Source organism: Theobroma umbraticum, unplaced genomic scaffold (genome assembly GCF_002168275.2).
Source record: "Theobroma umbraticum cultivar Fairchild unplaced genomic scaffold, ASM216827v3 scaffold_147.0, whole genome shotgun sequence".
Classification (NCBI taxonomy): Eukaryota; Viridiplantae; Streptophyta; class Magnoliopsida; order Malvales; family Malvaceae; genus Theobroma; species Theobroma umbraticum.
In genome coordinates this window covers 1,246,417-1,260,329 of record NW_018397259.1, presented here as the reverse complement: position 1 = coordinate 1,260,329, position 13,913 = coordinate 1,246,417, and the positions used below count along the sequence as shown (strand labels likewise).

The 13,913-nt window shown below is 32.6% G+C and overlaps 1 protein-coding gene across 2 annotated transcripts; it reads right to left on the bottom strand.

Annotated features, from left to right (window-relative positions):
* Positions 1 to 1,876: 1,876 nt before the first annotated feature.
* LOC110415182 (P-loop containing nucleoside triphosphate hydrolases superfamily protein) lies at positions 1,877 to 6,637 on the bottom strand. 2 transcript variants are annotated; one of them, XM_021426747.2, is made up of 6 exons: positions 6,381 to 6,637; positions 6,144 to 6,248; positions 5,671 to 5,748; positions 4,289 to 4,430; positions 4,083 to 4,153; positions 1,877 to 2,929 (listed from the first exon to the last, which is right to left on the bottom strand). In XM_021426747.2, the coding sequence occupies exons 1-6, from the start codon at positions 6,546 to 6,548 to the stop codon at positions 2,795 to 2,797; spliced, it is 699 nt and encodes a 232-aa protein (XP_021282422.1). In that variant the 5' UTR covers positions 6,549 to 6,637; the 3' UTR covers positions 1,877 to 2,794. The 2 variants fall into 2 exon arrangements, with proteins under 2 accessions (XP_021282422.1, XP_021282423.1); XM_021426748.1 differs by having other exon boundaries at positions 2,799 to 2,929; positions 4,083 to 4,148.
* Between the last annotated feature and the right edge of the window lie 7,276 nt (positions 6,638 to 13,913).

The window sequence follows — 13,913 nt, the reverse complement described above, 5'->3', positions numbered from 1 at the left end:
AAAAAATCATATTATAGAAAAAGAAAAGATAATAAAAAAACAGTTAAGAGAAATGAACAAGATCCCACATTGTTTGGATAAAGAAGCACAAGGTGGGGGGAGAGACAAAAAATTTTCCCCCAATCATCCATTTTTTTCCTTGTATTTGAAAGGATTTCCTTGTTGGAAAAGATTTCACACAGACAAAAAAGGAGAGATAGGTTAACCGGGAGTTTCATAAATAAGCTTTCTCTTCTCATTGTTTTTAGTAGTGCCTACTTCAAGGCACTTCAATGGATTTGGAAAGAATTTCTGATGGTAATTCATCCCCTGCAGGCTAACAGTCCATTCAGTAGCCATGATTAGCATTAGTGTGGCGTGTTGAGGGCTATTCACACTGCAAGCGTGTGACTTAACAAATTCACTGTTATTAAAACCATTCACATCACACAACAACCATGATTAGTGGCTAATCGGCCAGCACAAGGAGCCAGCAGAAATCTTAGTCCACAGTGGATGAGTCACTACCAAAAATACCCTGACATAAGAATAGATTTTCCAAGCCCATTAAAGTGCTTTGAAGTAGGCACAATCTATTGGTTAAAAGACAAAATAACAAATTGCTAAAGAGGCAACCCACTAAAAACAATGAGAAAGGAAAGATTATCCATATAAACACCCCTTAACCCATCACTCTTTTTTATCTAAGCAGGATCTTTTGTAACAAAGAAATAGTTCCAATTACAACGAAGAAATGGATGGGTGGTGGGAACATTTATCTCTCTCCTCCCTCATACTCCACCATCCAAACAATGTGGGTCTTGCTCCTTTTTCTTTACTTATTTATATTATCGTTTCTTTTTATCTTTATAACAGTTATTTTATTCTATTACATATATTTCATTCTTTACTTTCATGTAATAAATAAATAATTACAAACAAAATAAATAAACACGTATGTACATAAGTATGAAAACATAAATAAGTAAATAAATAATTGAATAAATAACCATGAAATATATAACTAATCTGCTTAGCTAATAGATTTATAAATAAACAAATAATACATTCATAATTAATTATATGAAATAAAAAAAATATAAATACATAAATAATTAAGAATAAATACTATTACTTTGTTATGTTCAAATAACTGTAAATATAGAATTATTAACAATAGTTAGTAGTATTTGATATAAAAAAAAAAATTGTATTAATTCTCATGGATTTTGATCTCTTAGTAAATGTCAAATTTATAATAAAATTACATAAAATACAAACTTATATCTAATGTCTTTAATGGTCATTTTCTTTTCTCATTACACCTCACCTCAACACCATCGTTGTTTTTTTGTCGAACGCAAGTCTCATCACTAGTTTCCATCTCAACAATGCAACTCCCAAACTCATCACATTCTCACCAATCTCACCAACACCGATGTTTTCAATCTCACCACTACCAATTTTACCGTTGTGCTGAGCAGAACCTAAGAATCTCTACTAGACCACTTGTGCTCTAGTGGCAATTACCCACTAATCGTGGGGGTGGTGCATTGTGAATGGTTTCAATTGCATTGCAAATGTTGAGATGAATACTTGCAGTGCAAATAGTCCTCAACGCACCGCACTAGTGCTAACGTGGCTACCGAACATACCATAAAACATGTGGTTCAAGCATTCAATCGAAATTTCAGAAGAAGCTTAAGAACGATAAATGATATGAAATGAAAGAAGTTAAGTAATATATGAACCAAACATCAAAAGCTTCCATCATCGGAAAGAGACCAGGTACCTAAAACATGTGGTTCAAGCATTCAATAAAAGTATTTGTCTTTCCAAAAAGTCAATTGATAACTCTATGAGTGTGTCATCAATATATTTCTTATGAAGTTAGACAAGCATTTATTGCTACAACGATCGATGTATATGAGATTGATAATGAAAATTTTTTGACAATGCCTTTAACTACAAAAATCTGTAAGAAATAGTTGTAAAAAGTTTTAGTTTATATAGAACAATAACTTTTGTTTATTTATATTATTCTCAATATAAGCATCATTTGCCAGTTATGCTACAAGAAATATTTCATATTATATGTGTCTTCCTTTTTTGTAAAAATTTATCTCTACTATTTTCTAAGGAAGAAATGAGTACTTTTTAGTAAGTCTGCCTTCGGTAAACATAAATCTTGGATCTATCCCCGATGATGATAATGGATTTATCAAAACATGACGATCCACAAAACAGAAAATTTTGTATATCTAAATGGCATTGTAACAAGAGCATCACAAGTAAAGTTGACTTAAATCGTCCCAAACACCAAGTGATGCAGAGAATCCAAAACCAGCATTTTTCCCATAACCTTTATTTGTTTGGTATTAAAGAATTCGCTTTTCTTCCAAAAAAAAAAAAGAATTGACCTTTTTATATATCTAGTATTTACCAAATTTATTTTATATTCAAGAACCCTTTACAAAAACAATGATTTTGATAGAATTGAGTTATATTATTAGCACATCAGTATTATTCAGGATGCTCCCTCTTATGAAATTTTTAAATCAACAATGTACAGAAAAGGAATGTTGCAGAAAACAATTTCTGATAACGACTTCCAACTTGCGTAAATGCAGCAACTGTCCTGAAAACACTTCTCAGATTTTTTGTCCCTCTCACCACATGAACCATAAAACAACATAAACATTTCAAGAAACTGCAGGAACACACTATGCATGTTCACAATCCACATATTTGAATCCCCATTTGAGCAAAGAACATTAGAAAATGAGCATATGCTCATGTAAGACATATAGTGCCATTAAGGAGAGTACAGAGACCAGAGTTGAAAAGAATTACCAGCCAAAGCTAGCTTTAACCCTGTCTCTATGTTTGGGATGCTTGGAACTAGCACTCCTGGTGTATCAAGCACATATATACTAGGTTGATGAGCAATCTGTAAGTTTGTAGAGCACAAGGTATATTAAAACATCAGTTCTCAATGCTATGTTGAAGCTAAAAAAAATACCATGAGGAGTAACAATGGAAGTCAAAACACTTCCATTGCAAACAACTAGAAAGAGAAAAAATGAAGAAAAAAAAGCAAATGATTTTAACAAAAATGATAGAGCAACACGTACTTGACAGTTTTGTAGACAAATCATCATTGTTAATCGTACATATATCAAAATTCAAAAACATAAGAAATTTTCTAAATAAGGATCAAACTTTTGATGTCTGTAGAACTTTAATGCCCAAGACCATCACCAAATCAAATCAATGGCAACAGCAAAGTGGCACTTTCTGTTGGAAGGACATGCTTGTATCATGTCAATAGTCAAATATGCAGCCAAAATTGATAAAAGCATTACTTATTCATTATCACCAACATAAGCACAACTCTTATTACACAGGTACCCTAGCATGATTCAGATATCCATTTACTAAACATGCCGTAATCAGTTGATATGCATATGATTTAAGATTAACATGCTTAATTAATTACCCTTTGTAACAGAAAATCAAAATCTATTTATTCAACATGATAATATTGACGTTAAATTGTTATAACTTTCTAATATAATTAACAAAAATATCTTCTGACTGCACAATTTACTTTGTATCAATATATTTTGACAAATGAAAGAAAATAAAAATTGAGGTTTTACTCGGGGGTTAAATGATCATAAATAGGTTATGTACATAAACAAGTCAACCTGCCATCATTATTTATTTGTTTCAACATGAAATCAATTTCACATCAACTTGGTCAACCCAAAATGACAAGTTCATTAATTGTCTTGAACAATCTGGCCTGATTTGACATGAAAAGAATTAGATGAGCCAAAACCGAGTAGCTGCCCTTGAGTTAGAGTAATATTTGCAAGGCATGTTAGACAATGCAACTCCAAGGCCAGACTTACAACTTACAATTTACAAACCAGACTAGAAAGGAACATGATAAACTGAAGCTCCCTAAGATGACAAACAGAAGCCATGGTATTGATTGGCCACAACATAGCCAACTCCAGCATGGCTCTGGGTTTGTTGGGCATGTGCAAATACCAGAAAGAGAGATAGAGAGAGAAAGGAAAAGTAGAACACTTGACCTTGTACCCAGCAATATCTTGGGTAACACCTGGCAATGGGCCCACAGTGGCTCGTTTCATCTTTTCCTGCACTATGCATAAAACTCCAACTATTATTGCTCAAGGTCAATGGATTTGGAATAAATTACTAACAAGCAGGAACTCAATCAATTACCATTCTCACTGCAATTCTATCTTAAAATCAAACCTAAAAAGCAACATCTTACCTGGAAAGCGAGTTGATGCAATTTGATGGATTGAATTAATTAAAGCTGATTTCCCCACATTAGGAACACCAACCACCATAACAAGAAGGGTAGGTTCTCTCGAAATCACTTCCTTCAGTTTGAACTCCACAAGCTCAAGAAGCTAGTATAAAGGAACCACAAAAAGGAGAGAGCTAATAAAGAATAATATATGTGATGCCAGGGCATAAATGAAGCTGGAGATAAAATGTGAAGAAATAACATTTAGGGATCACTTGAATATTGTAAGTGTAACTATACATTCAACCAATTACAGAGGAGATGCAATAGCAATGCTTACTATAAAAAGGCAATCGTTCACCAACAAACTTAGTCAACTAAATTAAAAGCATGATTTCAAACTCTTCTAAATCAAATGCAAATGAAAAAATTAAAAACGTACTTGTATTAATTTAATAAAAATATGCGGAAAGTTATAATTTATCAAACGATTAATTTGAGCTGCTTAGGCCTCTACACTCATCCACGAAGGAGGGAGTAGCAAAGGTGAACCTAAAAGCACAGTTGTAATCTCCTCTCAACTAATTAGAAACTAATCTTGTATACAAACAAAACAGTTCTAGGACAATGGAAATGCTTCATTCACTTGAATCATAATGTCATTATCAGAGAGAGACAATATGCAGAAGTACACGTATAAACCATGTCTTTGCAGCATAAACTTCATACGTACTATCAGCATATGTGATGATGACCAAAAATTAGGTCTATACTTTTCATTTCCCCTTTTTTTCCAATGAGCAAGCCAGTTGAATACTTCAATTTACTACAAGATGTCACAAATTGCCCAATCTAAACAGATAGATTTGTAGCTTCGTATCAAGCTATATTGATGCAACTTATTTTATAATGCAATAACTAACTTCCCCCATTAGAAACCTCTTTCTCATAAGTCTTCCTTCTCCTGCTCATATTTGACAAGAGGCAAAATTCTGTGCATGCAGCATGAGTCACCTCTAATCATATAACGAATCCACCATTTTTTTCATTATTATATATCATTTCAAGTAACAAACACTCTTAAAGCTCAGAAAAAGATCATTTCATAAATTGCAACCATCACAGTGGAGACACAACCTTCTTGAAAAAGCCATGGAAGTTAAAGATCAACTAATTATGCTACCATAAAAGATTAATTTCCAAGTTTTAGTCAGAAAATTGGTCGAGGTTCCTGTTTCTAGGTTAAGCCATCACAACAATAACTAATACTTAGCAATTACTACAGAACTGAAAAACAACACAACACACATTCAGTCAGTAATCACTAATTATATGTTATTCATTCCGAAGCAAAAATTTATACCCAAGTTTTTCATTTTCAACAAAGCCGAGCATCAACTAACCTTTCTAACAGAACTTCTGCTGTGTGCATTTATAGGAAGACAATCTTGCTTACACGAATCAAAATATCGAACCCATTTCTACAGAAAATAATAATAAACAACAAGCATTATATTTACAAAGAAAAACAATTAACACAAAACACATAATTACAATAGTAAAGCTTTAATTTGACATAGAACTACAAAGAATTAGTAAAACCTCAGTTTGGTTGTTACTTTAGCCATTTCCGCTAAAAGGCGAAACAATATTTGATTGATACGAGAAAAAAACTAAAACGCAACGCATATTCAAAAATAATTGCTTCATAGGAAAGCTTCCAGTATTTGAACGCGTTTTTTTTATCGAAAACAAAAGGCAAAAGTAGAAAGGCAACAATCAAACGAAGCAGAAGATTAAAAAAAAAAAACGAATTCAATGAATATATATATATATATATGTATATATATATACACACACACACAGAGAGACGAACATTTAGGACATTGGAGTTGGCTAAATCTTTCTTGTTAAGAGCAATGATGCGTCTTTTAGCAGAGAGATGGGGCTGCAAGTCTTGATGAGCGGACGAAAATGGAATCTGCAAATAAATATTTTTTATTAAAAAAAATTAGAATTATTTTGAAACAAATAAACTTACTAGTACAGAAAATGAGAACGAAATACTATTAGGAGATGATATAACATAGTAATGAAGGTATATTGAACGGACACGGGCGTCGCGGACTTCGATGGCGAGGTCGGAGAGCTTAAGGCGGTTACGGATGGCGCGGGTGGCGGCGGCCATGTGGCCCGGAAACCAGTTAATGACTCCACCTTCTTTGTTGAATCCCATCTCTCCCACTCCCACTACTTTCTTTGCTATTCCTTTTATTCCCATTTCTCTCAATTCCTTTTTGTTTTTTGAATGAGCAATCAAAGAGATTGACTGAGTTTTTGCAGAGCAAAAGCAAGTGACAAGAGAGAAAGGAAGAGACAGCACAGTTGTGCGGGGTTTTGCCTTTTAATCATTTTATATATAGATACTTGAAGCTGAGCCCAGAGCAGTTGGACTTGAGAGCTCAGACAATGCTTTAGAATCTGACCGAATACTAATATTTAATGTTAAAAAACTCCTCAAGGCCCAATCAGTACTTGGGTCTAACCCAAATCTTCCAGCATTCGGCCCTTACATTCCACCACTAGTTGCCTTTGCCTCTTTTATTCTTTTTTCCCGCTATTTAGAAAAAATAAAATAAAAGAATTTATTATAAAGGTACTTCCAGTTACAAAGTATTTGTTATCTTGTACCTTGACCATAAATACTTATTTTTTATTTATTTTTAACAATAATTACTTACAACTGCAAATGCTTGTTAAATAATAGTTAGACATAAATTATTCACTACTATTACAATTAAGACAAAAATATTTTTAATGAGAGTCAATCAATGCAAGTAAAATTCACATTATGCTAGAAGCGTAAATAAGTCAAGTCACATTATATAGTTTGAGGTTGATTGTCATGGGAAAGCAATATTGGAAAACATGATTAAAGCGGAATGTTATAATGCTAATTATAAAGAATTAGTAAAGAACAAAAATGCACTTTTTTCAACAATAATTTATTGCTATATATCTTGCAATTAGGTTGGTGTGGCATGATCCCACCGGCCCCCGGAGAGGGAAGTTGTAATATCAAATCCCTATCACCTACCGCCCATGGTTTGATTCCTTGTAACAATCTATATGACTTAATTATAAATGCGTGTTTGAGAAGCCACTTGGCTCGGCTGTCCTACTCCAACGATACAAAAATTGAACCAAGAACTTAGCAATATCTCTTTTCTTTTCTTTTCTTTATTTTTATGTTGAAAGAAGAGGCATTCCATCCTCCCCTTTTTTTTATGTTAAATTAATTACTTAGATATAATATATAAGTATGTAGTTTAATTCCAAATTGACGAGGCTTTAGATTTTGAGAGAGGTACACAAACTGTTACATATTGCCCAAGCATTCGTCAAAAACCAATCTCCAAATTCATTATTTTAATTATGAGGTATTCTCCTGATAAATTAGCCATCAATTACAGAAAGATAAATGCTATTTTTTCAATATTTTGTCTAATTATTAGCTATTTACTCTAAATAATATTGTAGTAATGATTCATTTGTTGAGTCTCAATAATGATGCCGGAAATCATAACCCATATATATATATATATATATATATATGTATATACATATTCTCAAATGATTCAAAAGTTCTACTTCACCTTGACTTCACTCCAAGGAGTACAAAGCAACAAATAATAAGCATAATAAAATAATTTTTAATTTATATTTAATTACAAAATAGTAATTAAATAAATAAGTTGAGCCAGATTCAATTTAACTTATAAAATGAAAAGTTAGATAACTCCCATCTGACCCGATTCATGAATATCTTTAAACGCAAAATTATTGAGATAAGTCATATTAATTGTTATATTAGAAAACCCTAATTCATGCAAACTCTCTCTCTCTCTCACGACGATTTCCCAACAATCACTACTAATGCCCCGGCCAATGGTCGACCACCGAGCCTTCTTGACAAGTAGTCGGCAATGACATAACCATCCATGCCAACACCTCCACCCTCCATACAAGCGTTGTTTTCCTCCATGCAAGCATCGCCACCACTTCCGATATCACAAAGAACCCTAAACAAATCCTTCCTCTTGACTACTCTTAACAGCAACCCACCATTGATCCCAGCCTGGGCTCTTGAAAGATTCTAAGATAAGCTTACAATAGCCTTCTTCTCTAATGAGATTGAAACACTTCAAAACTATTTAATTTCTCAATGATCAGCAAGTTCAACCTAATGCCCAAAATGATTGAAATCCGCCAAGCCTTCACGGGGATAGGCCTCTCGAGCATATACATTATCAAGAGGCTTAATTATAAATACATACTTATCAACCTCTCCAACGAGCATGATTTCAAATGCATCTAGGCTAGACAAGTTTGATTCGTTTTGACCTAGAAAATGTGAACCTTTAAATGGTCCCTGGATTTCTTTCCAGTGAAGGAATCCTCCATTATGTTGGTATAGATTTCCTTCCCCAACCTCAAACCACATTTATTTGAAAAATCCGGATTCATGGTCATTGCTTCAACCATCGGTGTCCTTCTCTATATCGATAAGGCCACAGAAAATGGCACCCACCCAAGCACCGCTCGTGTATGTGTTAAGTATGACTGTTTAAAGCCAACCATCGACTCCATTTGGATAATGATAAAGGATAGGAACATTGGAATTATCATGGGTGATTACTCTAAAAAAGTCAAATTTACAGCCATGCCAAAATATTGTACTCATTGTTCCCATGTCACCATGATGACTCTAACTGCCTAGTTGATAACTCTATTACATAGAGTTATCTTAACATATTTCAGTAAAGCTGTCAATATGGGCTGACCAAGCCCAACTCGGCCCAAACCCTTGTGGGTTAAGAAAATATGGGTTGGGCTAGACCAATTCATTTTTTATACGGGCCACCAAAACTTCAACCCAGCCCACCCCTTGTTACCCTATGGCCTAGGTTGGGCTAACCCATTTTTATTTTTTTCAAAAAAAAATTATTTTTAAAATTCTACCTAACAAATTTTCTATTAATAAAATTATTCTATGATTTAATTCATAAATTAAATAATAAAAATATGTTACAAACAAACAAATTACACCAAATATAAAAAAAATAAATTACATAAATAAAGTATAAATTTTTAACACAAACTACTATCCCATAAATATAAGTATATAACAAAATAATAAAAATATCAAGACTCATTTATATCATCCTCAATCCTCATCTTTAAGTAAAATATTTAAATTTTATTTAGACAGCAATGATATCTCAAGGTCTAAATCATTATCAATTTATCATCTAATATTCATTACCATAAAAGAAAAAGAGATAATAAGTTTTAATTTAAATTAAAATTTTTAATTTGACAAGTAAAGATTAAAGACATTGAAATATATAAAATAAGCAATACCATTGGTAAGTAAATTATTAATTTTATATAGTTAAATAATTAAAATTATTTTTTTTGATCCATAGGGCTGGCCCACTTCATCCCACCTCAGCCCACTGATTTAATGGGTTGGCCCATTTAGGCCCGATTCTAATATGGGCCTAAATTTTCTAGCCTTGCCCACCCTATATTTAATAGAAAATAAGTTGGCCTAATGGGCCAGGCCCATTTTAACAAGTCTATATTTCAGGTGCTAAAATGGTTAAGTTCTCTAGTTTTAGGTGTAGTTTAGGTTGTTTTAGTTGCTTTTCTTTAATTAAATAAAAGAATATCATGTTAATTAAATTTCAGTTATTTTAGTTCACTTATGTGTTAAAATGTTTAATTTTAGTTGCTACTGATTTAGTCCTTTGTTTTAAAAGTCTATATATGAAGAAAGACTGTAGCTGAAAGGAAACGTGCAAGGGTGGATTGGTGTATAGAGGTGCTAACCATGCTACAGTCTTCTAAGCATAATTTGAGTTACTTATGTTTGATTGCTATGATTTTTGAATTACTAGAAAGCTAAGTGAAAGACCTACAACTTTCATATTGATCACTTAGACTAATTTTGATCAAAGCATAGCCAAAATCATATGGAAAGTGACTGAATTGCAATAAGGTTGAGTATTGAGATGGAAGGGGCAAGGTTTGAAGCAACAAGCACGGCGCCATGCTCCTAGCGTCGTGGTGCCAACTAGGTCAAGTAGCAAGGCCCCAAGATAAAAGCATTGGTGTTGCGACACCATGCTCTTAACGTCGCAACGCCACTTCAGCACACAAAACAACAAGCAAACAAAAGCAACTAGCACCACAACGCTACTCCAGCCAAGTATACCTTCCTAAGGCAGTAAGCTCAGCACCATGGCATCGACATAAAACATGTTAAATTTAGAGCCTCCGATCTTTCAGATTAGAGGGCCCTTTAAAGGGGTATAAAAAAAGACATTTTTAAGGTAAAAGGAAGAGATTTTTTATAGCAACTTTTAAAGGGAAAAAGGAGAAAAAAAAGAGGAAACTTTTCACAAGGAGAAAAGAAGAGGAAATCTTGAAAAGAAGCTTGAAAAAGTTGCACAAAAAAAGTGTTCTCTCTCTAGCTTTATTTTTCTCTCTTTAAATCTTCTTATATAAATGCTTTATTTTTCTGAGATTTTGTTTGTAGGCTATGAAAATATTAGGCTAAACTTTCCTTTTTAGGATTATGGTGGAGATTAATATATAGTGTGGATGCTTAATTCACTTTTACTTGCTTTTTATGGAATATTTAATATTTATTCAAATTTGAGTTTATTTCCCATTTTATTGATGGTTCACTAATAGGATATGTTTAGGTTTTTAGATAAGACTTGACAAAGTTAGTCTAAATATCATGGTTTGGGTAGTATATGATCATGGCCATTAAGAATTAATTGCGTGAATTGTTAATAGGGTAGACATGCACTATTAAGCATACACAGTCAATTGTAGGACTTATACTTAAAAAACTTAGCTTAATTTATTAGCTATAAACATATAAAGAATTAAATTACACATGAGCATTTGGTTCATTAATTGGTGCATAATCCCTTTACCTAAAGAGTAGGGTTCAAATCCCCCCTCCCTCAATTATTAAAAACAAATATAAAAAATTAAATTAAGTTAGACCATTGTACGAAATCTTAATAGAGAATCGTACATGCTTAAGGAACCTAAGCTAGCATTAATTTTCTATAAAAGTAAGTAATTAGTTAATCTTAAGTCTAAATGAAGCATTAGTCAAAACCATAAACCTAGGTCTTCCATTTGCATGGGAACTGATTCGGCAACAACAACCATTAACTAGTGTCTTCCATTTGCTTTGGCATAAAAGCATTCCTTTCACTACTTTTTTCCTTTGGTGGTTGGTACATGGATGGATATCGGTTGATCTACGGCTAAATCGAAAGGCATATATATGGCTTTTAAATGCCAAAGCTATCATGTAGACGAATCTTAATTCCATGTATTTTGGGAATGTTTGATAGTACAACAAGTTTAGAGTCACTTTGCTAATTTTTTTCAAATCAATGTCTTTCAACCTAAAAATATTGTGCAAGTTATATGGGCATGGTACTGAAAGATTATACAAAACTGACCCACATTTGGGTTCTACTACCGTTATTCATTTGTTGGTTTATGTGAGTAAAACATAATGATGCAAAACACAAGGACCTTGAAATGTATCCTAACAGAGTAATATAACATGTTATGAAATTATTATGCCAGCTTTCCAAAGGAAACCTTTTGCATAAATGGAAATGGAAGGGCGACATACAAATTTCAAAGTTATGGAGATTTAGCTTTCAAAAAGAGTCTTATATAACACCTATATTACTTGGATGGGTTAAATCATTGTTCAATGAAGTCAAGTTAAATGTGGATGGGAGTTCCAAGGATCAATTTCAGAATGTTGTAGGAAGAGGTGTGTCATGAGACCATACAAGCTTATATTTGGATTCTCTGAAAACTTTCGCCTTACCAATGCAATTAAAGCTGAATTACTTGCTTTACAAAGAGGTTTCCTTCTATGCTGAGACTATAACTACTCCAAAGCATGGATAAAAATAGATGCAAAGGTAGTTATGCACATGATAAAGGAAGGAAGCCAAGGCTCCCATGATATCCGATGCATACTTACCACTATAAGGACATGTTTGCAGACTTTTTCTTATAGAATATCGTAGATTTATAGAGAAGGGAATCAAGTTGTTGATTTTTTGTCAAACCATGGATATTCTCATTAAGGTCTCCAAGTGTTCCATCAAGCTACAAGTGAATTAAGAGGTATACTAAAGTTGGACAGTATTAATTTGCCTCATGTCAAATTTAAATAATGGTAAGGGAGTAATATTTGTTATTTACTTTCTATCTTTAGGTCTATGTAAAAGAGTAATATTATTTATCCTATGCATTTGTAAAAATCACACATGCAAGGAAAGTAATACCTCTACTAAGATTTCTATCTCAAATCTCTTATGTAATTCTAGAGGTAAGGTTTATGTCCCATTTCCTTAGTGTACTTCAATTCCCTATCTTTAATAATATTTTAACAAGATGCTGACCCTGAGAGTTTATTGCAACATTAAAAAAAAAGTCATAGTAATTGTTACATGAGATATATGAATGAAGCTCATTTTGGTCCTTATGAATTGAATTACCAATTTTGTTAAAGATATAAGGTATATAGTGAAAGAGTATCCATTGTTTTCAAAATTACATAATATATTATTCATAATTTGAAGCAATGAAAAATAATCAAAATCTAACCTTTAAATAAGATAACATGTTTCGATGCTCTTGAATATAATAGTTAAAATATAAAATATTTAAATTAAAATTACATAACATTCTTATAAATAAACTTGTGGGCTAAATTAGTGTTGTTTAGTAATCAACCACTCTTTCATTTGCAATCTCCCTTTGTAGTTGACTACAACCATACCATGTGAGCTACGTACAATCCTGTGTTCTGACCAAGACAGGTCTTTGAAACATAAACAAATTTATAAAGAGCGTATTTGTTTTTGTATCGATTGAGCTCAAACAAATATCTATGGGTGACAAATTACATTATTTTCTCTTGAAATATCTTTAATCCAAAAGTTGATCATGATCTGCAACTTCTTCACATTCCTCATTTATTATTTATTGGCTGGGTTCTTTGTTTAAGCATGCCCAAGATTGCCTTCATGTCCTCATCTTCTTCTACTTGTATTGTATGATACTCAGTTTCTACCTTTTTTTCTTTCAAGTTTTTAATATTTCACCTTTCTTCTTCCTCTAATCTGTGCTTCACCATTTCTTGCTATTATTTTGTACACAAGATATTATCAAAGAATCACTCGACCCAGTTTAATTACAATAAGGATGTATATGATCCAAACTGTAAAGCATGCTATAAGTTTAAACTAATTGAAAAAAGATTTAAGACTAGAGAGAAGAGGAGGAAGGACGATGGAATCTAGACAGGTAAGAGGAAGGTTAAAAGGTCACCAATCAATTTGCATCACTGTCACTAACAAAGTTGCATCAGCTTGAAGATCTTTGCTTTTCTGCCAACATAATAGGTAATCTATTTCAATTTGTATTCATCTTGTAAACAATGTATCTTATCTTATAAACTTATCCTCTCGTCTAAGACACTTAGACTTTGTACTCTTGTACCTATTTATTCACATCAATGAAA

Coding starts and splice junctions, on each gene's coding strand:
- LOC110415182 (XM_021426747.2), bottom strand. CDS start 6,548: ATGGGAATAAAAGGAATAGCAAAGAAAGTAGTGGGAGTGGGAGAGATG. Junction 6,249..6,380: donor TCGAAGTCCGCGACGCCCGT/GTCCGTTCAATA, acceptor ATTTATTTGCAG/ATTCCATTTTCGTCCGCTCA. Junction 2,930..4,082: donor AAGATATTGCTGGGTACAAG/GTCAAGTGTTCT, acceptor ACAAACTTACAG/ATTGCTCATCAACCTAGTAT.